Raw genomic sequence first — 27488 nt, 5'->3', positions numbered from 1 at the left:
TATAGTAGTGTATGTTGCCCCCATTTCCATGTAATGAATTGCAATAAGTATGTCAATACCTTGTGATCATTTATGGTGTAATGAATCAATTTGGATCTACATACTTTTTTTTTGAAACTAGCCAATTAGGGCCTAGCGTCAATCATGCCATGTCAATTTCAAATAAGAATCAATATAATTCGTTTCACATCCTCATATCTATTTATAGAATACAAGAGAATTCTTATTTTTGATATAGGATTTCTTTACGCATCTATCTATGCATAAATTCCATTTTAAGGAAACTATCAACACTAAAACTGGAAAGTACTTTGACGACTGTCAAGAGGCCGAGCCAAGCAAGATCGCAAATGATTCAAAACTTGCCAAGGACCTTTGGGACTTCAGTGTGAAGGTTACATCATTGGAAGTGTGCTAGAGATTTCGACCAACATATATTTGCCATGTCTCATCATTAGTTTGTTTTCTCTTAAGAATAAATACTATGCATTACATTTTTAACACCTTATAGTAGTGTATGTTGCCCAGATTTCCATGTAATGAATTGCAATAAGTATGTCAATACCTTGTGATCATTTATGGTGTAATGAATCAATCTACATCTACATACTTTTCTTTGAAAGCTACAAAATACTTATCGGTACTCTATTTTGACGACAATTGACAGTCTGCAAAGGGTCTAGGAGAAAATGTTGAGTACATATTGAAATCTTCGATGGAAATGGTAGACGAGTATAAAAGCGGAAACAATTGCAAACGATAAAATTGTCTCAAGAAGTATATACAGCCCAAGCCAATCATCCTCAGTCTTGTGGGGAGAGGATCACTAGTAGATTGATTCCATGTTACTCAAACAAAACTTTACGTAGACCATTGTGGAAGATAAAAAAGAGCATCAAAATTCACGTCGATGATAATGTCTGTATACAGGAAGATAAAGACGTTGAAAAGCATTTTATTTTTTTTTGTTTTCTGTTCGGTGTGATTTTTGAAAAATACTCAAGTGTTTTTAGTTCCCATAGTCTTAATCAACTATTTTTAGTTACTTTTTAAACAAATGCAAAGATATATGTAGCAATATTTGTGAGAAATTAATATGACAATATTTGTAACATTCTCATGTGTATGTATTTTTTTGGGCCCATTTGACTTGGTGATTTTTAGCATCTACATTTAATGTTGAAAAGTAGGAAATACTTAGAGGACATAAAAGATTAATTCGGTCACAAATTGAGTAATTTTAGAGATGTCAATTTTTGGTGAATTTGGGGCTTTTTATACCTAAGTCAATATTAGATAAAATGGAAAAAATCCCTCAAAATGGGAATGTATTTACAAATTTGTTTTGGCCATAACTTGAACATGCAAACTCCGAATTTGTCGGACAAAGTAGGTCTAGATTCTACTTTTCAAGCTCTTTCCAATGATATGTCACATGAATATGTTTTGACAAACTTTTGGATGAGTTTACCATACCCCCACTTTTTTCATGGGAATGGGATTTTTCCCACTTTATCTAATATTGTCTTACCTGATTTGTGCTGTCATTTGTAAGTGATTTCTATTCTATACTTAGCAATGCGCTTTGTGTAAAACGATTATGGGAAATCTCAAAGCTTCCGACTTTTATAAGGTCAAAATATAGTCAAACATTGAGGTTACAACTTGTGTAATATCGATGATATATATTCGTTGGCTTAGAAATTCACCTACACTAAGCCTATTGGGTCCCTGGACATTTGTTCGGCAATCGGGCATTATACAAATAAGTATTGTATATAGGAAATTTTGACTAATGAGAAAATAAAGAATCCCATTCTCATGGTGATTGAGTTTGAGTCTTCTTGCTCTTGTGATTAAATTTGCTTGTATGCTCTTCTCTTCTTCTTTATTATTGCATGAATACATAGGGTTTGTGTGGGTGAGTGATGGTGTTGATGTATATCTTTATCGCTTTTTTGCATGATAATCTACTAATTCTCGTGGGCTAATTTTTTGGGTTGTTATTCCAGAGCCTTGAGGTGATTTTTGTGCGAGAGAGAGAGAGAGAGAGAGAGAGAGAGAGAGAGAGAGAGATTTTGAGATTCGGCTCGGCCATCCTTAGACATTGGATGCTGGACGGAGAACAAGATTTATGCCCTCTGGGAGCCATGTGGTAGAACCCAGAGAGGACGAGATCTAGAAAGAGGCATACATGGGATAGCCACGACATCCAGCATGGAGGTTGGGTGGACGGGCCTCGAAGAAAAGCCCTAGACTGGCTAGATCATTTTGTTGGTGATTCTCTCTTTGATTTTGAGTATATGTATTGGTGATTATTATGTGATTTTGGATTGTCAGAATTAGAAAAAAAAACAATTATGGTTTAGAAAATCTCTTCTTTCTCTGAAGTGTGATGTAATATTTGTGTAAATTTAAGACATTTTGTGCAATTATCATGGAACAGATTTTAGGTACATTACAATATTTGTTTGTAAAATCTTACACTAATGGTCCCAAATACAAGGATATATGTAGCAATATTTACAAGAATTTATGACAAGTGTCTGTCAAAGCTTGCATTAATGGTCCCAAACAAGAAAACTGCGACAAAAATATATATTACTTGTCAAATAAAAAAGAAATATGATGTTATAGCTCATCTCATCGACTCTCTTATCCTCAGCTAGATCCATGGCTCCGAATACATCTATTTCTATAAATGCCTCTCCATCTGTATCTTCGTCAATGTGAGTGGAGCCTTGTTTGTTGTAGGAATAGAAGGTAGTTTATTTGTATTATCGGCCTCTTCTATGTTTGGCATTGGAGATGGGTGTATTGAAAGTTGTTCTTCTATTTTTTCTTTGAATTCTAGATTAGCCATTATGTTTACTTTTGATTTAAGTTTTAGTTGTTCAATTACTATACCTTCATTTGACCCTTCTTCTAGTTGTTCAACTAGATCAATATCTACTTCTTGTGCTTCTTGAGTGGGTTCCTCAACCTGTACTTCATTTGGTATTTCCATATCTTCAAATATTTGTTTATTGCTAATCAATTGATATTGATCTCTAGGGTCTACCTTAAAGACAACCTACTCACAATTCTCTAGTAGTACAAATGTGTGCCTTTGGTGTGTCCATATCTTTATGATGTCTACTTGAACAAATCCACTCTTATCTCTGTGCACGGTTTCTTCGCATAAAATTATGAACCAAGAAAACTTTCTGAACCCACCCTTGATAATGTCTTCACTCTTCACGTCACTTGAACTATTTTCTTGCATGAAATTAGACTTGCATCACAATAAAATATTTTTCTCTTCTTATCTATTTGCTCCACTCAAAAGTGACGAGTTCATGACCAAAGTGCACCGAATTCGCAATATTGTAAGTAAAAGAAGATCATGAAATTGTATGAAAAAGGAAAACTTGTACAAGACTATGTCTTATGGTGTCTTGTGTACATGTAAGAACTCACTTTCATGGTAATCACAACCATATGCAAGCTCCTTCTCCTCTTTGCTTATAACCTCACCACTGTGTTTTGCTTGTTGAAGGCATCTACCAGAAGAAAATTATAGAAGTTGAGCAAGCGAATCTGGGTATGGCAATACTTGGGTTGTTCGACTCTTTCTAAAATTTAAACAATCTCGGTCTCTTTTGCTCTTTGCTAGGTTATACATCTCGATCCATTATCCATAACACGAGAGTTTAAGATGCAAAATTTATGGATCTTCTCTTGTAATTCCATATCCATTATTCTCTGAAGGCCTTGTCCTTGAGGCTCAATGAGTCGATCATCCTCTTCCTGTGTCTATAGTCCTGGCATATTTGGGTCGGCCGTACGAAGATATGCTATTATGTATATAAAAGATTCTTGAACAAGCCATCCCATTGCCACCAACTCAGAGAGGCGATCTCGAAATTGCTTGGATGCATCATGAACCTAGATATCTTCCCATAACATACATAGGTCATGAACTAATGGATCCAACTTGAGGTACATGTTCTTCACCTTGTACTTCCCTGGAACTATTAAGGAAAGTAAAAGGTGCCCTGTCTTTATCGCTAACCATGGTGGAAGGTTATAGTTGACTAGGCAAATGTGCTATGTACTCATGATGAACTTCGTAAGCCAAATGGATTAACTCCATCCATTGCTAGTCCAAGGCGAATGTGATGAGGCTCTTCCCCAAAGTCCACCCACTTCTCTTCAATATACCTACATGTAGGAGGATCGGTGGCATCCACAAAACATCATTTATGAATCTAGTGTTCCAATTCTAAGTCATTAAATATGCAATGGGTTCACATCTCAGCATTGTTTGTATATGTGGAATGATGGGGATCCTTTATCTTTCGACATCATGTATATATCTCAATGAACCACGTTTTCTGCTTGTGTGTTTGTTGGTGGTGTTATAAAGGCCATCACCCAGCAACCTCACAATGTATGTGTGTGTGTGTGTGTGTGTGTGTGTATAGTGTGTGCATATCTATTATGTGTGGTTTTTATATAAATATATATATATAAGTAAAATAAATATAAAAGTTACCTCTAACCCAAATATATCTATATGTATAGTGTGTGCATATCTATTATGTGTGGTTTTTATATAAGTAAAATAAATACAAAATTTACCTTTAGCCCAAATCTACGCATGTAATCTAACCATCTTCCCCAAACAAAGCATTTGAATGCATTCTCTTTCTCCACTTCTTCAAATTCAAAATTTAAATTCACAAAAGGCCTTGTGATTGAAAAGATGTTCTTTAAATGCTCTCTCTCCCCAATGCACTCATCACCTCCCCTCCACTCACTGAAATTCAAAATTTGAATCTCTTAAGATAATATGTGTGTGTGTGTGTTGAGGGGTGAAAATTTTATTTTCAAATGTATTACACACACACACACACACACATATAACTCATTTAATGAGAAAATGACTTGATGGTGACAGTTAATTTTGAGCCCTAATGCATCTAGGCGTGTGGGAAAGAAACCCCCAAAGACTATCTTCTCTTCTCCTTTTTCCTTTTTCCTCTTATTTTTTAGAAATCCAAGATTTCTCTTTTCTCTCCTCTCCTTGTGCCATGTTGCAAAAAGTTATCCATGGATAATATCTAATAGATATACATATACATATGTATGTATATGTATATATATATATATATATATATATACATATGTATGTATATATATATATACATATGTATGTATATATATATATATATATATATAAACACATGTACATATACATATAAGTATATATGTCTTTGTATATATATGTGTGTGTATACGTGGGTGTGTGTGTGTGTATGTATGTATGTATGTGTGTGTGTGTGTGTGTATGTATATGTATGTGTGTGTGTGTGTATGTATATGTATGTATGTATGTATGTATGTATGTGTCTATATATGTATGTATGTATGCCCCCCGCTTCCCCACTCTCTTCCCAACCTTGTGCTTCCCTCCCTCCCGGATCTCTCTCTCTCTCCCCCCCCCCCGCGCCCCCCAACCACAAAACCCCTCTCTCTTTCCTCTAGGGTAATGTGTGTGCATGTGGATGTGCATGTCCCTCTTGTCCCCCTGTCCCTAGGGTTGCGTGTGTGTGTGTGTGTAATATGTTAGCATGTGTATGTGCATGTGCATATTTGTGTGTGTGTGTGTGTGTGCCTATTTGTGTATGTGTGTGCCCCCCTTGCCCCTAGGATAGTGTGTGTGTGCGTGTGTGAGTGTATGTGCATATTTGTGTGTGTGCGCATGCATGTGTGTGTGTGAGAGTGCATCCTCGCCCCTCGGGTACTGTGTGTGCATGTGTGTATTGTGTGTGTGTGTGTGTGTGAGTATATTAGTGTTTGTGAGTGCATGCATGTGTGTGTGTGTGTATGCCCCTCGGGTACTTTGTGTACATGTGTGTATGTGTGTGTGTGTGTGTGTGTGTGTGTTTGTGTGTATATTAGTGTGTGTACGTGTGCGTGTGCATGTGTATGTGTGTGTGTGTGTATATGTGTTTGTGTGTGTAGCCTCGCCCCTCAAGTACTCTGTGTACATGTGTGTATTTTTGTGTCTGTTCCCTTGCCCATAGGGTAGTGCTTGTGTGTGTGTATATACAAATGTGTGTGTGTGTGTGTGTGTAGGCACCCCTGCCCCTCAAGTAAGGTGTGTGCATGTGTACACATGTGTGTATTTGTGTGTGTGTGTGTGTGCCCCTTGCCCCTAGGGTAGTACTTGTGTGTGTGTGTGTGTGTGCCCCCTGTCCCTAGGGTAGTGCTTGTGTGTGTGTGTGTGTGTGTGTGTGTATGTGTGCGTGCGTGTATTTGTGTGTGTGTATTAGTGTCTATGTGTGTACGTGTGTGCATGTGCGTGTGTACATGTGCGTGTGTGTGTATATGTTCATATTTGTGTGTGTGTGTCTATGTGTTTGTGTGTGTGCACGCATGTGTGTGTGTATTAACTAGTGTGTGTGCGTGCATCCCTGCCCCTCACATACTATGTGATGCATGTGTGTATTTGTGTGTGTGTGTGCCCTTGTCCCTAGGGTAGTGCTTGTGTGTGTGTGTCCCCATGCCCCTAGGGTAGTGTGTGTGTGTATTTGTGTGTGTGCACATATGTGTGTGTGTGTGTATATATATATATATGTATGTGTGTGCGCATGTATATTATAGATATGTATGTGTGTATATATAGTGTGTGCATATCTATTATGTGTGGTTTTTATATAAATATATATATATAAGTAAAATAAATACAAAAGTTACCTCTATGCCAAATTTAGCCATGTAATCTAATCATCTTCCCGAAACAAAGCATTCTCTTTTTCCACTTCTTCAAATTCAAAATTCAAATTGACAAAAGGCCTTGTGATTGAAAAAAGGTGCTTTCAATGTTCTTTCTCCCCAAGGCACTTATCACCTCCCCTCCACCAGTTGAAATTCAAAAATCAAATCTCTTAAGATAATATGTGTGTGTATGTGAAGGGGTAGGCAATTTGATTTCTAATGAATTATATATATATATATATAGATCTCAGTCAATGAGCAAATGACTTGATAGTGACATCTAGGCATGCCGAAAATTTGACTCCCTATGCTAGGCATCGCAAAAATTTTAATGACACCTTAACAACCTATACTTGGCATCAAATGACGCCTTTGGGAACCTAGACAGGCTTCGAGTCACTTTCGATTACATACACAATTCTCGATTCTAAATTTGAGCTATCACAAAAAGAATATGTAAAGAGAACTACTCGGTAGATTTGTTTATGAGCCCACCAAAATGAGAAGACAATATTTGAATGCTCGACACACTAACTGTTTTAATTGCTAACAAACCCGAGACATGGAAAATTTAAAGACAGAGAAAATTATGAGACATACCTGCACACCAGAGACTAGTGCTCCAGCCAAAACTCCTGTCGATGTCTCCACTCCAAACAAGATTCCCACAATGAGAGATGTTAACATCACCAAAGCACCAAGAGGAATCATCTCTTTTAGGGAGGCATCTGTAGAAATTTTCACACATGTTGCATAATCTGGCTTGGTGACACCCTCCATTCAACAGAACACAATGCTGTATACAACAAAACCACCCACCTTTCCAATAGCAGCTGCTGTGTTTCTTGCAGCATCCAGGGCATCAGTTCGCTCACGAATTCCATGGCTCATTCCTGCCATTTCCGCGATGCCATCGACATTATCACTAATAGGTCTATAGGCCCAAAAACCAGTACAACAGCTCAAACACCAGCACAACAACTCTCAAACCTGCAAAAAAACATAGGGAATTCTCATTATGGGACGCTTGTTGCACCTACATCTATTAGTCTCGAGGCCATAAGTAGAGGCTGCTTTGTTCTTTTGCTTTCCATGGAGGTGTAGTCAATTCCAAAACACGAGAAAAACAAAGTTAATATGGTCCCTGTCACTCCACATAAACACAGATAAGCAACACCGTAGCTTTACGATTCATGAACCATTATGTACAGCGGGAGTCCTTAACGGACATGTGAAGCTCAATTCAAGAAGGCCCATGTTGCCATGCAGGCAATGTCTGTACAATTGATGACCAATTCCCACTCTTTGTACAAACAGAGATATCAAACATAATAAAATACCTGAGATACACATTGAACAGGCTAAAAATCACACACAAGAAGTGAGGGTTCCCAGATTCTGCTGTGGTGACTGGGTACCTTCAATTAGCCTCCTGCATTTTTATATTGAACCTGCCTTGCTATGAAAGATACATTCCGATACAACCTGCAGAAGCACTCTACACTGGCAATTCTTTTATTCTATCTTTACTTGGTGTTACAGAGACTTGAGAGTCTACTTCATGGTGAAAATTGAGCAGCTTGTAAATGACACCATTCAGATGATGTGTATTATGCACAAATTAGTTGAAGATGAATGGTCGAAGGTCAAGTAATGGACTCTTGTGCTGTTTGAATCATGCTGACATTTGGGCGCCCCGGCGTTCTGCCCATGGCATCATTTCATAAGAGTTTATCAATAAGAAAACATATGCAAAAAAATTACTGATAACTAAAAACCCAGAGAAACTATATTTACCTCCAGCAGCTAATAGCTTCTCCACACGAGCAACAATATGCTTTCCATAGGTATATTTTTTCAATGCATGAAGATGGACCCGGATGCGAGAGAGTAAGAGCTCACGCTGCTGGTCATCACATGTTTCCAGAACATTCTGGACAACGTAATTAGCATATTGATCTTTCATCATGGCCTGCAATGGTGATTAGGAACCACGTTTAACTTTAAAAATAAACCTTAAGCATAAAGAGGGACGCCCGAGGGGAGGACCCATCACGTCTGCCACCAGTAAGGCTTGGGCAGGCATGTCCAAGCCCTCGCCCCTCTGAGCACACGCGGATCATGACAGCCCATCAGGCTTGGATAGGCCCGTGTTGAGGACCCATCATGACTGCCCATAAGGCTTGACTGGGCAAGATTCTAGAAGGCTTGGACCAAGCACAAGGACCCATCATGACTGCTTGAGGGAAAATCTTGCCCATCCAAGCCCCCGAACATCCCCAACAGGGAAACATTCATGTGAATTTTCATGCTTAAAACCATAAAATTTTGAAGAAAAATTTTCCTGCGACAATGTGGCAAAGTGTAATAATATGTAAGGAAAACGCTACCTGCAGTGGCTCGTTCTCATCTGTTTGACCAAGCATCTCGCTAATCAAAATTTGGCGTTCAATAGGACCTCCGAACTCTAAGCACTTCTCAACTACATTAGAAGCAAATTTGTGTTCACTCATCTGTACAATCTGGCCAGCTAGCTTTGTCATTATTTCACCCTTCTCATGAGATTTTCCGTGTTCCAGGACATGCTGTCATCAAAAAACATCAGTGGCAATTAAAGACCACTACATATCCAACACAACTTCCGTTGCAAGCTCGTGCTGTCCTACCACAAGTATACAGTGCTCATATAGACAGCTTTTGCTACAGAGTAGATGATACAAACGTGCACGACATAATTGCCATACTGATCTTGTGCTAAATTACAAGTAGAACGTAGAATATCCTCCATTATACCATCCTGTTTCTGCTCATCAGTACAATGTTCGAGAACCCGCTGCCAAAACAAGGTAACGACAACAAGTAAACATGCCTGTACAAGGTTTAAAGAGGTCACATAAGCATATAAAATCTACCTGGATGACTCGACAACCATAAGGATGAGTCGAAAGCGTAACCACTTGACCATAAAAGGCAGAAATTATGAACTGTATATGCTCGGCAGGAACACACTCGATACATTTCTGAATAACATGATTGCCATTGTGGTCATGCACACAGCGCATAACATGACCATCCAGCTCTGAAACTATGCATATTTGTTGGTCAACACCAACAACTTCTAATGCCTGGAAAAAAAAGCATGGCATTAAAAACATTTAAAAAAAACAGAGTAGCAAAAACAAGGCAAAAACATGCCAGCAACCCTGTAGAACTAACTGCTAAAACATCAAATACCAGACCATAAGTTACACACAGGCACGACAAGCACAATACCTTTTGTATCACACGATAGCCATACATTTGAAGGCTCAAATTCAAAACACAGCCAATCAATTGGTTTGCAACTTACTCTTACCAAAAGGCAAAAGCATAAACATGCTGAGAATAAAAGAAACAACAACAAATGTGTCGAAATCCAGCAAGTAAGTGAAAATCTTGCCAAGCTTTTCATTATGAAAATATCGAGTCTGAGCCAAGAAGTATAGAACAACAGATTGGCTGAAGCAATTACTTTTTCCAAGATGTTTTCAATGCTGTCCAACAAATCATCAAACCATCAACAACTGAAATACGAATTGCAAAGACCAGCATACTTATGCAAAATGATCATAATCCATCACATACTCTCCTTGCTTTCATATCTTTCCACATGTCATGAACACATGCCCAATCCACATCATTGACATCTGGTCCAAGAAGTGAAATTCTCATCAATGCCTCAAGAGTCTTTACATCTAAACATTGGCGTTGATATGTCTTAATGACATTTTGCTTAGAGAATCCTCGCTCACATGAAGCTGATGAGGCTGGTATCACCAACATGATTTGCAAGAGCTTCATCATGTTTGGATACGTTGCCATTCCATATTGGTAGAAAAGACACGCCAAGCATCCATCATATTCATACCCTCACAACCATAATACAACACATCTCTAAATGACAATAACTCATTCTTTCAAGCCTGCTTATCCACAAGAAACCCTCCAAATCTGTTCAACAATTCATCAAGCCATTTGGTTACCTTCTCCTCCCTTTTTGAAGTATCACGCGGCCTTTTTGCATCACGAGGATAATATTGTGGACTAAACAACTTCACAGCATTGAACAAAAATACATCTGGAAATCTTTCATTTATGCAATCAATGACCTTTTGCACAAAACTCTTCGCAAGATCAACACAAGTCATTACATCACCTGCAAAGGGATCTAAGGCAATCCCTTTTTTATCCTTGCCTGGAATTCTCACATAAAAAAGCGCATGTGCATATATTTTTCCCTCCTCATTTACATGTTGCAAAATTCCACTTTCGGTGTCAGACATGAACTTCTTGAGGTACAGACTACCTTTTCCAAACTCTTGCAGCAAAAACTTTCTCCTCAACGAAGCTATACATACATCAATGCATGTACTAATGAAAGACATGTCAACAATATCTGCCTGGAATTGCTGGCTCAACATGTTCATGTCATGCAAAACATCGGCAAGCATGTGAATGCAAAAAAGCACCTTATATGTTTTCAGCTTTGCATACCAATTAGGTGCACCTTCTTGCCAAACGCTAAGAATTGCAGGCATCAGCTGTGTCAATCTAATGATGACATTACCTCTTGCTAACCATCTTACATCATGTATTTGAAGCACCTCAAGAGCTTGCAGATTCATCTCTTTAAGAAAATCTTGAAACTCCGAAAGTCGTATGCTAGAAGCCGCTATCCAAGAATAAACCTTGTTAGCAACCTTATCAATATATGAAAGACAACGAAAATGTTTTGCTGCATCTGCAAAACAGCAAGAGCTTCCCTATGTGCAATACAATGAATGCTTGTAAGATGGGGAATATCACGTTTCAGCTTTGCTACCAAACCTTCATTACAACCAAGCATGGAGCTATCGCCATCAGTAGCAATGCCCATCATGCGATGCTTCTCAAGTCCAAATTCAGCCAACACTTTACTCAATTCATCATACTTGGTTTGTGCACAACCATCAGATACAGGAAGTAGACGTGCAAACTCTATTTTGCTCAATCCCTTTCCATTCAATGGTATAAAGCAAACATATACAATCAAATGTTTCTCCATACCTCTATCTGTTGATTCATCTAGTGTAACACCATAAAAAGGACTCTGTAGCAATTCAGCAAGATGACGATTTTTTATGTATTCAGATATGCAAAACATGAAGTCTTTTCCGGCTACTCTATTTGTGTAAGAAGAGTAGTCGTTTCGTTTAGGCATGCTTTCCAAACCCAAGGCATAAGCAAGGTCGCATAGTTTCTCATACTTCCTCAAGGCCAGGTCTTCTCTTGCATTGAAGTATACAAGTTTCATAACTGTTATTACTCTAGAGGTATTTCTACATGTCATCACTTCCATGTGTGCAGGCAATTGTATGCCACTCTCACTACGAAATCGTGATGCAGCCCATGCATGTTCTTTAGACTTTCTATGCTTTCTGATTGCACTCAACATAATCGTCTTGCAGCCATTACCTCTACCCCAAGGACCTTTTAGTTTGTACTGCTCACACCAAAGGCATTTCATAAACTTACGTGTCCACTCTTGCCAAAACTTACGTATTGAACCTTTCTTCTTTGTTTGTGTTGCTTTGGTCTCTTCCGTGCCTATCGAAGTCGCATTGAGAGCTTCCTCTTGAGTGCTTTCTCCCAAAATCTCCAAATCTATACCAAGCTCATCCTCAAACTCCTCTACTTCTGGATCATCATACTCGTCATCATTCTCAGAGTCTCCACTGGAACCAAATAGCTCCTCCATGACTTCTTCGGTTACCTTTTTCTTTTTCGATCTCTCTACATTCATAATGTTATTCACTCTCTTGTTGCCAAAGAATTGCACAAGAGTAGGTTGAAACACCTGTAAATATTTTAACATTGTACATTAATGACCAACATAAAACCCAAATACTAATGATTAGCACAAAAGCATATCAAAATCAATCAACACAACTTGTCAACTAATAGCATGTCAACTTACCTTTTCACATTTGCTGCTATTAGCCATGCCCTTGGATGTTGAGGGTGCACCAAAAGTAGTAGACACAAACATATTGGGCAATGGGAACTGCAAACAAGTAAGATGAGCCATCAATTTGCTTCCAATGTCTTTGTCTCTCTATCTCTCCACGCGTACACATACACATACACATACACACAAAAAGAACTTAAGGTTATAAGTATAATAGCCTCGGGAAAGCCTTTGTATACACTCACGAAAGCAGAAGTGACAAACACATACACACACATCATGTAGTGTGTATGAATGTCTAAAACACTCTCTCACTGTGTGTGTGGCCTGCTGCTGCTGCTGCACTAACTACTACACAGTGCCATGCACTATGTAGTAGTTACTGCAGCAGGCTAAACCAAAGAAAAAAAGGAAGAAAAAAGAGCAGAATGATTGGTGGCCACAGCATTCGATGGGCTATCTACAACATGCACGTTCAGATTAGTTTCATGCAGTAGATGAGATTGATTCATGGCCTCTTGCTGCTGCTGCACTTGATCTTCCTTGCTCCACAACTTCTCTTCGAAAGGCATCTCGAGTGGAACTGGTGAAGCCCCGGTAACAAGGGAATCAATATGATGAGTAGCAACATTATCCACCAAATTTCCTTGCTTAAAGCATCACGGTTGTGATCATCTTGGGCATTTCCCTGGCTTAGGACATCACAATTTTGATCTTGAACATCCAGACCATCCCATTGCACATGGTCAATTCCCATTGCAGCACATTGGTCAGCAGAATAAGAGAATTCATTTTCCACATATCTTGAGATTTCTGTCCCATTGGCAGCCACTGTAAGGTGACCACTCTCTACATCAAGCGACAGCTTTGTGTGATCGTCCACATGATACATGGAGGACATCAAGCTATCATCACACATGCCCATGGTGTCCTGATCGTCAATGACATCTCGGTCACACCTAGAGTCAGAGTTCTTTTGTTTCTCTTGCCTTGTGCAACATTATTCCCACTCAGGGTCTTGTGCCACAACTTGCAGGCGACCTTCATCTACATTTGGTGTAGTTTGCAACACTTTTGTAGGTAAAGAAGCTGCAACCAGACCATCGTCTTGCTCAACACTCTCTGTCCCACCCTTGTAATGAGTGTTCTTTTGCTCTCAACTCCCCAGTTTCATCATCAGAGCTTGCGAATTCCCGTCGGAGGTAAGTCGTCCACCTTCTCAACAACTAGTTATTTCTAATTAATTAATTAATTGCATAGTAGTGGAGATTTATTGGCTCACAACCTACAATTTATTCCGTTCGTTGAGTTTCTCGACCCATGCGTGCACACATACCACCGGATCCTGTTAAATTTGTGCATTTTAAATATTGCAGGTAGACTCAGATCAGAAGCCAGTCGTGCTCCATGACATGAACAGAATAAACACAGCAAGGACAAGCAATTCGAACAAAACAATTCGAGCAATTCGAACAGAACGAATCGATGGAGGTGCAGGGCAAAAGCAGGGTACCTTTTTTCTGAGGCGCTGCAGATGAATCCACGCAGCCTGCCGCCCAAGATGCTGGTGAAGGTGATAAACCAATGCCCGTGCAAAGAGATCGTGGTGGACCGTGGGTTGCCTGGGCATGCAGCAGACCGGTGTGGACCCGAATCTCCTTCGTGTCTACGATAGTGCGGGCAGCACCTGCATGATGTTTAACGGCGCCTCCATCGACGCCAACAGCATGCGTGCCTTGAACCTTCTCCTACAATAACCGGCCCGTTCAGTTCCTGTGACGCGTCACGCAGGGCGATATGGATAACAACGAGCGCTACAAGGACAACCACTGGTTGGGTTAGAAGGAGATGGATAATGTATGTATTATAAACTTATTTATGTGATTATTATATATGTATATGTTATATACCCTTGACCCCTAAGGGTCAAAAATAGGGTGTCATTTGACACCTTAGTTTTTATTTAAAGATTTCACTTTGACACTTTTTCGTTAATCTAGAGGCGTATTTTGACACCCAAATTGGCTCTTGAAGCCCAAATTGGGAGTCAAATTTCCGGCGTGCATCTAGGTGTGTGGGAAAGAAACCCCCAAAGTCTCTTCTCTTCTGTCTTCTCTAATGACTTGATAGTGACAATTGATTGTGACATCTATCTTCTCTTCTCCTTTTCTTCTGTCTTTTATTTTTTAGAAATCCAGTCCTTGTCTAGAGACTAGGATTCTCATGTGATGTCATGCATGAGCATCAACAACAACGCTTTATGATGTCATGCATGACGTCGAGGAGAGGACTTACAAAAACGACGCGGCCAGCGACTCACGATTCACGAATCGCAGCTACTGTCGATAACTGCAACCCTCCCCTCTCTCTCTCTCTCTCTCTCTCCCTTCCTCCTCTCTCTGTGTGTTTAATATACTACCACAAGAGTACTAGTTGCTGGCATGGCAGCGCCGACTAACGACGCCACAGCCTTCAGCTGCTTCTCCACGGCAGAGGCGGTTACCGACGGAATCGACGCGTCCGACAGGACGGCCATTGTCACAGGTTATACAAGTTCTTACAATGAAGTAAGCCGGAAAATGATTCATCGACTCTATGCTTAGTTTCTAGATGCTTAATATGGCGCAGGTGCATCGAGCGGAATTGGGGCAGAGACGGCGCGGGTACTGGCGCTTCGTGGGGCTCAGGTGGTGCTTGCCGTGAGAAATGTCGGCGCGGGAGAGCGGGTGAAGGAGGTCATCCTGCAGGAGATTCCACACGCGCGGCTGCACGTGCTGCAACTGGAACTCAGCTCCATAGCCTCCGTCCGCACCTTCTGCCAAAACTTCAAGGCTTTGAAGCTACCCCTCAACATCCTCATGTAATAATATTACCTTTTCTGTGACTGCAGCAATCATAGCTGATCTGGTTCGATCAATTAATGCTAATAATTAATCAACACGCGATGTATAATTAACAGCAACAATGCCGGCATCATGGCTTGCCCTTTCAAGCTCTCAGCAGATGGCTTCGAGATGCAGTTCGCCACTAATCACATTGGTAAGCGGGTTAGTTATAAGCTGATCAACTAAAACAGGCCACTAGTAGCTCTAATCCAAAGCTACATAAAATTTTGGAAACAGGCCCTTTCCTCTTGACGAGCCTTCTGCTGGACGATCTGAGGAGGGCGGCCAGCGGCACTGGCATTCAAGGCAGGGTCGTGAACGTCTCATCCGCGGGCCACGCTTTATTCTCCTATCCCGGCGGCATCCGCTTCGATCAGCTTACCAACGAGTCAAGGTAAATGTATCAATTATAAATCTGTATAGACTAATGGGTAGCCGCTAAGCTGCCATCCCATCTATCTAATTATGATCTCTTTCCATGCCACAACACAGCTACGATCCTTGGTGTGCTTACGGACAATCCAAGCTCGCCAACATTCTCCATGCAAAGGAACTCGCCAGGAGATTCCAGGTTTCTAGTACCTTCACACATTTTATGCCCAGCAGTGAGCACCAATATCTCTAATACATGGTTATAATAAACGCTCTTGGATGCTGCAGGAAGAGGGAGTCAATGTGGTCGCTAACGCTGTTCACCCTGGACTCATTCTTAGTACAAACCTCACCACCTACGTCCCCCAAGAAACATGTCACTACCTATACACTTTCCTTACTTACCTTTTCTAATTATGGATCCTTAAGCCAGTTTCAATTACAGCTCATTGATACTTCTGGACTTTTGAATGTGCAGTGCAACAAATGATTAAGGATGTTGAGAAAAGCACACCCATGTTTAGGAAATCTATCTCCCAGGTTAGTAAAAATCAATCTTGACTTGAGTGAAAGAAGTTGTGCTTATGTGCGTGAGAAAAAAAGAGAGGGGTCAGAGAGTAATGATCATTTGGTGTGCGGCTTTCTCACACAGGGTGCTGCTACTCAATGCCTTCTTGCTCTTCATCCTTCTATCAACACTAAAACTGGAAAGTACTTTGACGACTGTCAAGAGGCCGAGCCAAGCAAGATCGCAAATGATTCAAAACTTGCCAAGGACCTTTGGGACTTCAGTGTGAAGGTTACATCATTGGAAGTGTGCTAGAGATTTCGACCAACATATATTTGCCATGTCTCATCATTAGTTTGTTTCCTCTTAAGAATAAATACTATGCATTACATTTTTAACACCTTATAGTAGTGTATGTTGCCCCCATTTCCATGTAATGAATTGCAATAAGTATGTCAATACCTTGTGATCATTTATGGTGTAATGAATCAATTTGGATCTACATACTTTTTTTTTGAAACTAGCCAATTAGGGCCTAGCGTCAATCATGCCATGTCAATTTCAAATAAGAATCAATATAATTCGTTTCACATCCTCATATCTATTTATAGAATACAAGAGAATTCTTATTTTTGATATAGGATTTCTTTACGCATCTATCTATGCATAAATTCCATTTTAAGGAAACTATCAACACTAAAACTGGAAAGTACTTTGACGACTGTCAAGAGGCCGAGCCAAGCAAGATCGCAAATGATTCAAAACTTGCCAAGGACCTTTGGGACTTCAGTGTGAAGGTTACATCATTGGAAGTGTGCTAGAGATTTCGACCAACATATATTTGCCATGTCTCATCATTAGTTTGTTTCCTCTTAAGAATAAATACTATGCATTACATTTTTAACACCTTATAGTAGTGTATGTTGCCCAGATTTCCATGTAATGAATTGCAATAAGTATGTCAATACCTTGTGATCATTTATGGTGTAATGAATCAATCTACATCTACATACTTTTCTTTGAAAGCTACAAAATACTTATCGGTACTCTATTTTGACGACAATTGACAGTCTGCAAAGGGTCTAGGAGAAAATGTTGAGTACATATTGAAATCTTCGATGGAAATGGTAGACGAGTATAAAAGCGGAAACAATTGCAAACGATAAAATTGTCTCAAGAAGTATATACAGCCCAAGCGAATCATCCTCAGTCTTGTGGGGAGAGGATCACTAGTAGATTGATTCCATGTTACTCAAACAAAACTTTACGTAGACCATTGTGGAAGATAAAAAAGAGCATCAAAATTCACGTCGATGATAACGTCTGTATACAGGAAGATAAAGACGTTGAAAAGCATTTTATTTTATTTTTGTTTTCTGTTCGGTGTGATTTTTAAAAAATACTCAAGTGTTTTTAGTTCCCATAGTCTTAATCAACTGCTTTTAGTTACTTTTTAAACAAATGCAAAGATATATGTAGCAATATTTGTAAGAAATTAATATGACAATATTTGTAACGTTCTCATGTGTATGTATTTTTTTGGGCCCATTTGACTTGGTGATTTTTAGCATCTACATTTAATGTTGAAAAGTAGGAAATACTTAGAGGACATAAAAGATTAATTCGGTCACAAATTGAGTAATTTTAGAGATGTCAATTTTTGGTGAATTTGGGGCTTTTTATGCCTGATTTGTGCTGTCATTTGTAAGTGATTTCTATTCTATACTTAGCAATGCGCTTTGTGTAAAACGATTATGGGAAATCTCAAAGCTTCTGACTTTTATAAGGTCAAAATATAGTCAAACACTGACGTTGCAACTTGTGTAATATCGATGATATATATTCGTTGGCTTAGAAATTCACCTACACTAAGCCTATTGGGTCCCTGGACATTTGTTCGGCAATCGGGCGTTATACAAATAAGTATTGTATATAAGAAATTTTGACTAATGAGAAAATAAAGAATCCCATTCTCATGGTGATTGAGTTTGAGTCTTCTTGCTCTTGTGATTAAATTTGCTTGTATGCTCTTCTCTTCTTCTTTATTATTGCATGAATACATAGGGTTTGTGTGGGTGAGTGATGGTGTTGATGTATATCTTTATCGCTTTTTTGCATGATAATCTACTAATTCTCGTGGGCTAATTTTTTGGGTTGTTATTCCAGAGCCTTGAGGTGATTTTTGTGCGAGAGAGAGAGAGAGAGAGAGAGAGAGAGAGAGAGAGAGAGAGAGAGAGATTTTGAGATTCGGGTCGGCCATCCTTAGACATTGGATGCTGGACGGAGAACAAGATTTATGCCCTCTGGGAGCCATGTGGTAGAACCCAGAGAGGACGAGATCTAGAAAGAGGCATACATGGGATAGCCACGACATCCAGCATGGAGGTTGGGTGGACGGGCCTCGAAGAAAAGCCCTAGACTGGCTAGATCATTTTGTTGGTGATTCTCTCTTTGATTTTGAGTATATGTATTGGTGATTATTATGTGATTTTGGATTGTCAGAATTAGAAAAAAAAACAATTATGGTTTAGAAAATCTCTTCTTTCTCTGAAGTGTGATGTAATATTTGTGTAAATTTAAGACATTTTGTGCAATTATCATGGAACAGATTTTAGGTACATTACAATATTTGTTTGTAAAATCTTACACTAATGGTCCCAAATACAAGGATATATGTAGCAATATTTACAAGAATTTATGACAAGTGTCTGTCAAAGCTTGCATTAATGGTCCCAAACAAGAAAACTGCGACAAAAATATATATTACTTGTCAAATAAAAAAGAAATATGATGTTATAGCTCATCTCATCAACTCTCTTATCCTCAGCTAGATCCATGGCTCCGAATACATCTATTTCTATAAATGCCTCTCCATCTGTATCTTCGTCAATGTGAGTGGAGCCTTGTTTGTTGTAGGAATAGAAGGTAGCTTATCTGTATTATCGGCCTCTTCTATGTTTGGCATTGGAGATGGGTGTATTGAAAGTTGTTCTTCTATTTTTTCTTTGAATTCTAGATTAGCAATTATGTTTACTTTTGATTTAAGTTTTAGTTGTTCAATTACTATACCTTCATTCGACCCTTCTTCTAGTTGTTCAACTAGATCAATATCTACTTCTTGTGCTTCTTGAGTGGGTTCCTCAACCTGTACTTCATTTGGTATTTCCATATCTTCAAATATTTGTTTATTGCTAATCAATTGATATTGATCTCTAGGGTCTACCTTAAAGACAACCTACTCACAATTCTCTAGTAGTACAAATGTGTGCTAATCAATTGATATTGATCTCTAGGGTCTACCTTAAAGACAACCTACTCACAATTCTCTAGTAGTACAAATTTGTGCCTTTGGTGTGTCCATATCTTTATGATGTCTACTTGAACAAATCCACTCTTATCTCTGTGCACGGTTTCTTCGCATAAAATTATGAACCAAGAAAACTTTCTGAACCCACCCTTGATAATGTCTTCACTCTTCAGGTCACTTGAACTATTTTCTTGCATGAAATTAGACTTGCATCACAATAAAATATTTTTCTCTTCTTATCTATTTGCTCCACTCAAAAGTGACGAGTTCATGACCAAAGTGCACCGAATTTGCAATATTGTAAGTAAAAGAAGATCATGAAATTGTATGAAAAAGGAAAACTTGTACAAGACTATGTCTTATGGTGTCTTGTGTACATGTAAGAACTCACTTTCATGGTAATCACAACCATATGCAAGCTCCTTCTCCTCTTTGCTTATAACCTCACCACTGTGTTTTGCTTGTTGAAGGCATCTACCAGAAGAAAATTATAGAAGTTGAGCAAGCGAATCTGGGTATGGCAATACTTGGGTTGTTCGACTCTTTCTAAAATTTAAACAATCTCGGTCTCTTTTGCTCTTTGCTAGGTTATACATCTCGATCCATTATCCATAACACGAGAGTTTAAGATGCAAAATTTATGGATCTTCTCTTGTAATTCCATATCCATTATTCTCTGAAGGCCTTGTCCTTGAGGCTCAATGAGTCGATCATTCTCTTCCTGTGTCTATAGTCCTGGCATATTTGGGTCGGTCGTACGAAGATATGCTATTATGTATATAAAAGAGTCTTGAACAAGCCATCGCATTGCCACCAACTCAGAGAGGCGAGCTCAAAATCGCTTGGATGCATCATGAACCTAGATATCTTCCCATAACATACATAGGTCATGAACTAATGGATCCAACTTGAGGTACATGTTCTTCACCTTGTACTTCCCTCGAACTATTAAGGAAAGTAAAAGGTGCCCCGTCTTTATCGCTAACCATGGTGGAAGGTTATAGTTGACTAGGCAAATGTGCTATGTACTCATGATGAACTTCGTAAGCCAAATGGATTAACTCCATCCATTGCTAGTCCAAGGCGAATGTGATAAGGCTCTTCCCCAAAGTCCACCCACTTCTCTTCAATATACCTACATGTAGGAGGATCGGTGGCACCCACAAAACATCATTTATGAATCTAGTGTTCCAATTCTAAGTCATTAAATATGCAATGGGTTCACATCTCAGCATTGTTTTCATATGTGGAATGATGGGGATCCTTTATCCTTCGACATCATGTATATATCTCAATGAACCACGTTTTCTGCTTGTGTGTTTGTTGGTGGTGTTATAAAGGCCATCACCCAGCAACCCCACAATGTATGTGTGTGTGTGTGTGTGTGTGTGTGTGTGTGTGTATAGTGTGTGCATATCTATTATGTGTGGTTTTTATATAAATATATATATATAAGTAAAATAAATATAAAAGTTACCTCTAACCCAAATATATCTATATGTATAGTGTGTGCATATCTATTATGTGTGGTTTTTATATAAGTAAAATAAATACAAAATTTACCTTTAGCCCAAATCTACGCATGTAATCTAATCATCTTCCCCAAACAAAGCATTTGAATGCATTCTCTTTCTCCACTTCTTCAAATTCAAAATTTAAATTCACAAAAGGCCTTGTGATTGAAAAGATGTTCTTTAAATGCTCTCTCTCCCCAATGCACTCATCACCTCCCCTCCACTCATTGAAATTCAAAATTTGAATCTCTTAAGATAATATGTGTGTGTGTGTGTTGAGGGGTGGAAATTTTATTTTCAAATGTATTACACACACACACACACACATATAACTCATTTAATGAGAAAATGACTTGATGGTGACAAGTAATTTTGAGCCCTAATGCATCTAGGCGTGTGGGAAAGAAACCCCCAAAGACTATCTTCTCTTCTCCTTTCTCCTTTTTTCTCTTATTTTTTAGAAATCCAAGATTTCTCTTTTCTCTCCTCTCCTTGTGCCATGTTGCAAAAAGTTATCCATGGATAATATCTAATAGATATACATATACATATGTATGTATATGTGTATATATATATATATATATATATATATATACATATGTATGTATATACATATATACATATGTATGTATATATATATATATATATATATATATATATATATATATATATATATATATATATATATATATAAAAACACATGTACATATACATATAAGTATATATGTCTTTGTATATATATATGTGTGTATACGTGGGTGTGTGTGAGTGTATGTATGTATGTATGTGTGTGTGTGTGTGTATGTATATGTATGTGTGTGTGTGTGTATGTATATGTATGTATGTATGTATGTATGTATGTGTCTATATATGTATGTATGTATGTATGTATGTGTCTATATATGTATGTATGTATGCCCCCCGCTTCCCCACTCTCTTCCCAACCTTGTGCTTCCCTCCCTCCTGGATCTCTCTCTCTCTCCCCCCCCCGCGCCCCCCAACCACAAAACCCCTCTCTCTTTCCTCTAGGGTAATGTGTGTGCATGTGGATGTGCGTGTCCCTCTTGTCCCCCTGTCCCTAGGGTTGCGTGTGTGTGTGTGTGTAATATGTTGGCATGTGTATGTGCATGTGCATATTTGTGTGTGTGTGTGTGTGCCTATTTGTGTGTGTGTGCCCCCCTTGCCCGTAGGATAGTGTGTGTGCGTGTGTGAGTGTACGTGCATATTTGTGTGTGTGCGCATGCATGTGTGTGTGTGAGTGCATCCTCGCCCCTCGGGTACTGTGTGTGCATGTGTGTACTGTGTGTGTGTGTGTGTGTGAGTATATTAGTGTTTGTGAGTGCATGCATGTGTGTGTGTGTGTGTATGCCCCTCGGGTACTTTGTGTACATGTGTGTATTTGTGTGTGTGTGTGTGTGTGTTTGTGTGTATATTATTGTGTGTACGTGTACGTGTGCGTGTGCATGTGTATGTGTGTGTGTGTGTATATGTGTTTGTGTGTGTAGCCTCGCCCCTCAAGTACTCTGTGTACATGTGTGTATTTTTGTGTGTGTTCCCTTGCCCATAGGGTAGTGCTTGTGTGTGTGTATATACAAATGTGTGTGTGTGTGTGTGTGTGTGTAGGCACCCCTGCCCCTCAAGTAAGGTGTGTGCATGTGTACACATGTGTGTATTTGTGTGTGTGTGTGTGTGCCCCTTGCCCCTAGGGTAGTACTTGTGTGTGTGTGTGTGTGTGTGCCCCCTGTCCCTAGGGTAGTGCTTGTGTGTGTGTGTGTGTGTGTATGTGTGCATGCGTGTATTTGTGTGTGTGTATTAGTGTCTATGTGTGTACGTGTGTGCATGTGCGTGTGTACATGTGCGTGTGTGTGTATATGTTCATATTTGTGTGTGTGTGTCTATGTGTTTGTGTGTGTGCACGCATGTGTGTGTGTATTAACTAGTGTGTGTGCGTGCACCCCCGCCCCTCACATACTATGTGATGCATGTGTGTATTTGTGTGTGTGTGTGCCCTTGTCCCTAGGGTAGTGCTTGTGTGTGTGTGTCCCCATGTCCCTAGGGTAGTGTGTGTGTGTATTTGTGTGTGTGCACATATGTGTGTGTGTGTGTATATATATACATATATATATGTATGTGTGTGCGCATGTATATTATAGATATGTATGTGTGTATATATAGTGTGTGCATATCTATTATGTGTGGTTTTTATATAAATATATATATATAAGTAAAATAAATACAAAAGTTACCTCTATGCCAAATTTAGCCATGTAATCTAATCATCTTCCCCAAACAAAGCGTTCTCTTTTTCCACTTCTTCAAATTCAAAATTCAAATTGACAAAAGGCCTTGTGATTGAAAAGAGGTGCTTTCAATGTTCTTTCTCCCCAAGGCACTTATCACCTCCCCTCCACCACTTGAAATTCAAAAATCAAATCTCTTAAGATAATATGTGTGTGTATGTGAAGGGGTAGGCAATTTGATTTCTAATGAATTATATATATATATATATATAGATCTCAGTCAATGAGCAAATGACTTGATAGTGACATCTAGGCATGCCGAAAATTTGACTCCCTATGCTAGGCATCACAAAAATTTTAATGACACATTAACAACCTATACTAGGCATCAAATGACGCCTTTGGGAACCTAGACGGGCTTCGAGTCACTTTCGATTACATACACAATTCTCGATTCTAAATTTGAGCTATCAGAAAAAGAATATGTAAAGAGAACTACTCGGTAGATTTGTTTATGAGCCCACCAAAATGAGAAGACAATATTTGAATGCTCGACACACTAACTGTTTTAATTGCTAACAAACCCGAGACATGGAAAATTTAAAGACAGAGAAAATTATGAGACATACCTGCACACCAGAGACTAGTGCTCCAGCCAAAACGCCTATCGATGTCTTCACTCCAAACAAGATTCCCACAATGAGAGATGTTAACATCACCAAAGCACCAAGAGGAATCATCTCTTTTAGGGAGGCATCTGTAGAAATTTTCACACATGTTGCATAATCTGGCTTGGTGACACCCTCCATTCAACAGAACACAATGCTGTATACAACAAAACCACCCACCTTTCCAATAGCAGCTGCTGTGTTTCTTGCAGCATCCAGGGCATCAGTTCGCTCACGAATTCCATGGCTCATTCCTGCCATTTCCGCGATGCCATCGACATTATCACTAATAGGTCTATAGGCCCAAAAACCAGTACAACAGCTCAAACACCAGCACAACAACTCTCAAACCTGCAAAAAAACATAGGGAATTCTCATTATGGGACGCTTGTTGCACCTACATCTATTAGTCTCGAGGCCATAAGTAGAGGCTGCTTTGTTCTTTTGCTTTCCATGGAGGTGTAGTCAATTCCAAAACACGAGAAAAACAAAGTTAATATGGTCCCTGTCACTCCACATAAACACAGATAAGCAACACCGTAGCTTTACGATTCATGAACCATTATGTACAGCGCGAGTCCTTAACGGACATATGAAGCTCAATTCAAGAAGGCCCATGTTGCCATGCAGGCAATGTCTGTACAATTGATGACCAATTCCCACTCTTTGTACAAACAGAGACATCAAACATAATAAAATACCTTAGATACACATTGAACAGGCTAAAAATCACACACAAGAAGTGAGGGTTCCCAGATTCTGCTGTGGTGACTGGGTACCTTCAATTAGCCTCCTGCATTTTTATATTGAACCTGCCTTGCTATGAAAGATACATTCCGATACAACCTGCAGAAGCACTCTACACTGGCAATTCTTTTATTCTATCTTTACTTGGTGTTACAGAGACTTGAGAGCATTAGGGCCAAAAACGGCTAGAAAAGGGCTGTTTGTTAATCCAAGGATTAAGAAATTGTCCAATTGTGAATTGACACGTATACAAAAGTATGGCATTCTTGTCTCCTCCAAATGTCTTCTTAACGGTTCTATTTTAGTGGCGAACGGCTAAAACGGCTAAATTTAGACGTTTACGATGGCTAACATTAAAGTTTGGGTCCAAAATAGTGACATCTTGTTCCATTTTTTATTTCAAAAAATCAAGCATTAAGATACGAAATCCTCTTTTCAGGCCTTGAAAACAACGCTATTAATGACAAAACATCAGACGTCTACTTTCCGCCTTCCTTTCATTTTGGCATATGGTTTATTCTTTCTTCTTTGCACTTTCAAAAGATTCACTATTCAAAAGATTCACTATTCAAAAGATTTACTATTTTTCTCTTATCTGTGAGCTTCTATGGCGTCCTCACGTCGTCCTTCTCATAATATTACTTGTGATTTTCATAACACGAGAGAAGATGGTGTTTGGAAACCCATGTCGTTTCGTGTGAATGATTGGGTAACAATGCTTCCCTCTTGCAAAGGTGCCCACAGGGTGAAAAGAACCAAGCGAAATGAAGTGAAATCCCATTGGAAAGGTCGTGTTCTTGCATTCAAAGTGACCGACAATGGCTGGCTTGCAAAAGTTCAACATGTCTACATGGCCAAAGACATGGTGTTGAACTTGGATGAACATCCAATTCTCCATTCTTATTGTAATTCAACAAACCTTTATCTATTTGACACAACACAATATTTCTCTTTCTGATATATTTGTTGTTTGTTTCATTTCAGTTATCTTTCCGTCAACAGCTGTGGAGTGGCAGCCTGTTGAGAGCTTAAGTGGCACATTCAAGGCAATTCACAAGGGGATTGCAGATGTCATGTACGCAGACAAACCACCTTCATTTTACAAATCAGTGGATTTATTTGTGTATTTTGCAGAATACAGGGTTCCATCAAGAGAAGGTGTTCATGGAGAATTGTATGACATACCTATTCCCACAATAATGTCACTAGAATGGGAAGTTCCTGATCCAAATACCATAACAAGCTTCAAATCCAAAATCAAAGATGATATTCTTAAAGCAATGTCTCCTGGGAGGATTTCAAGAAGGATTAAACTTCAATGGTTCTTGCCTATACATGTCTTTGTGGCATGTTTCAAAACAATGGAATTGGAGAGGACAAGAACGATGTGGCTTAATAGAAGACTATCTCTGACTGATCTGGACACTGTACTTGGAGAAGGATGGAGTACCAAGGAAACTTTTCATATGGGGGACAATATCAGTTGTAGAGTAAGCCCAAATTCTTTGTCCATCTCATACCAACTGTGTCGCCAATCCTTAGTTTTGGGCTATGACTATAGGGGATGGAAAAGCAAGCTTGGTAGTTGGGTCCCTTTGGACTCTGAAGAGAATTGTCCAGAGTTTGAATTTAACATCATAGTCCATCCATCTCGCCATCCATTCATAGATCCTAGGAAACTCATAGTAACATCAAACTGGCGACTACAACATGTTAGAGAGTCGCTTGAGTTTCTGGATGAAATATCACCTGAATATAGATTCAAAGTAGATGATATTATTATCCGTACAAGGATGGAGAGTGTAACCTCATGCATCACATGTCTCCCCCCAAAAAAAGTTGTATTTGAGCCACTTGCAAGGGCAAGTTTGTATAGTTGAAAATGATAATGTAATCAATATATTCTGCTAGATTTCGTCTCGTCTTCTTCACAAAATTGGTTAACAAATTGTTCGCGACACAAAACAAGGTTTAACAGACTGATATCAAATTATTGATACAGAATTTTACAGAAAATTAACCCAAAAAATGTGTGTTCATATGGACAAAATGAACAAAACAAAATCCAATATGTGGAATCACTCTGCAAAATCAACTTTCCTTTTGGCATGAGATGACCCTGCATCTTTAGAGAATCTTTCTCTCTTCTGTTTGCTTCGATCAAATTTTGCTGATTGAGGTTCAAGTTCTGGAGTTTTCAGCACTTGAGGTGTTGGAGAGGAAGACTTTAGAGTGGATTCCCCTAATGGTGGTAAGTTGGGCTCCTCTTTTAGACCTTCACGTGTTGGCGAGGGAGATTTGGCAGTGGGGTCTGGTTTTGGAGAAGATTCTTTGGAGGTTGGCCTTGGAGACTTGGCAGTCTTCTTGGGGAACTTGAACAAGAAATTAAATGGAGAGCCAATATTTGCCCTCTTACTACCTTTGTTGGACAAACGACGCTTCTGAATTTTAAATTTCACTGGTGAGTGAAAAGGAAGACCTTTAGCAGCACTCCTC

The 27488-nt window shown here is 39.1% G+C and overlaps 1 protein-coding gene across 1 annotated transcript; it reads left to right on the top strand.

Moving 5' to 3' along the window:
- Positions 1 to 15192: 15192 nt before the first annotated feature.
- On the top strand, positions 15193 to 16919 carry LOC147606032 (short-chain dehydrogenase TIC 32, chloroplastic-like). Its single transcript, XM_086792892.1, has 8 exons — positions 15193 to 15295; positions 15380 to 15611; positions 15711 to 15790; positions 15874 to 16030; positions 16129 to 16207; positions 16297 to 16384; positions 16487 to 16548; positions 16661 to 16919. The coding sequence occupies exons 1-8, from the start codon at positions 15193 to 15195 to the stop codon at positions 16829 to 16831; spliced, it is 972 nt and encodes a 323-aa protein (XP_086649018.1). The 3' UTR covers positions 16832 to 16919.
- Positions 16920 to 27488: the final 10569 nt, after the last annotated feature.

The sequence above is a fragment of the Cibotium barometz genome, chromosome 58 (assembly GCF_041138505.1).
Source record: "Cibotium barometz isolate CiBa-2024 chromosome 58, ASM4113850v1, whole genome shotgun sequence".
Lineage (NCBI taxonomy): Eukaryota > Viridiplantae > Streptophyta > Polypodiopsida > Cyatheales > Cibotiaceae > Cibotium > Cibotium barometz.
The sequence above is the reverse complement of the archived record's forward strand: the minus strand, read 5'-3'. Positions and strand labels throughout refer to the sequence as shown.

What these genes read in the sequence shown, in the direction of transcription:
- LOC147606032 (XM_086792892.1), top strand. Translation starts at nt 15,193, where the DNA reads ATGGCAGCGCCGACTAACGACGCCACAGCCTTCAGCTGCTTCTCCACG. An exon ending in CTACCCCTCAACATCCTCAT is followed by an intron (nt 15,612 to 15,710) that starts GTAATAATATTA and finishes TATAATTAACAG; the next exon opens with CAACAATGCCGGCATCATGG. An exon ending in AACTCGCCAGGAGATTCCAG is followed by an intron (nt 16,208 to 16,296) that starts GTTTCTAGTACC and finishes TGGATGCTGCAG; the next exon opens with GAAGAGGGAGTCAATGTGGT.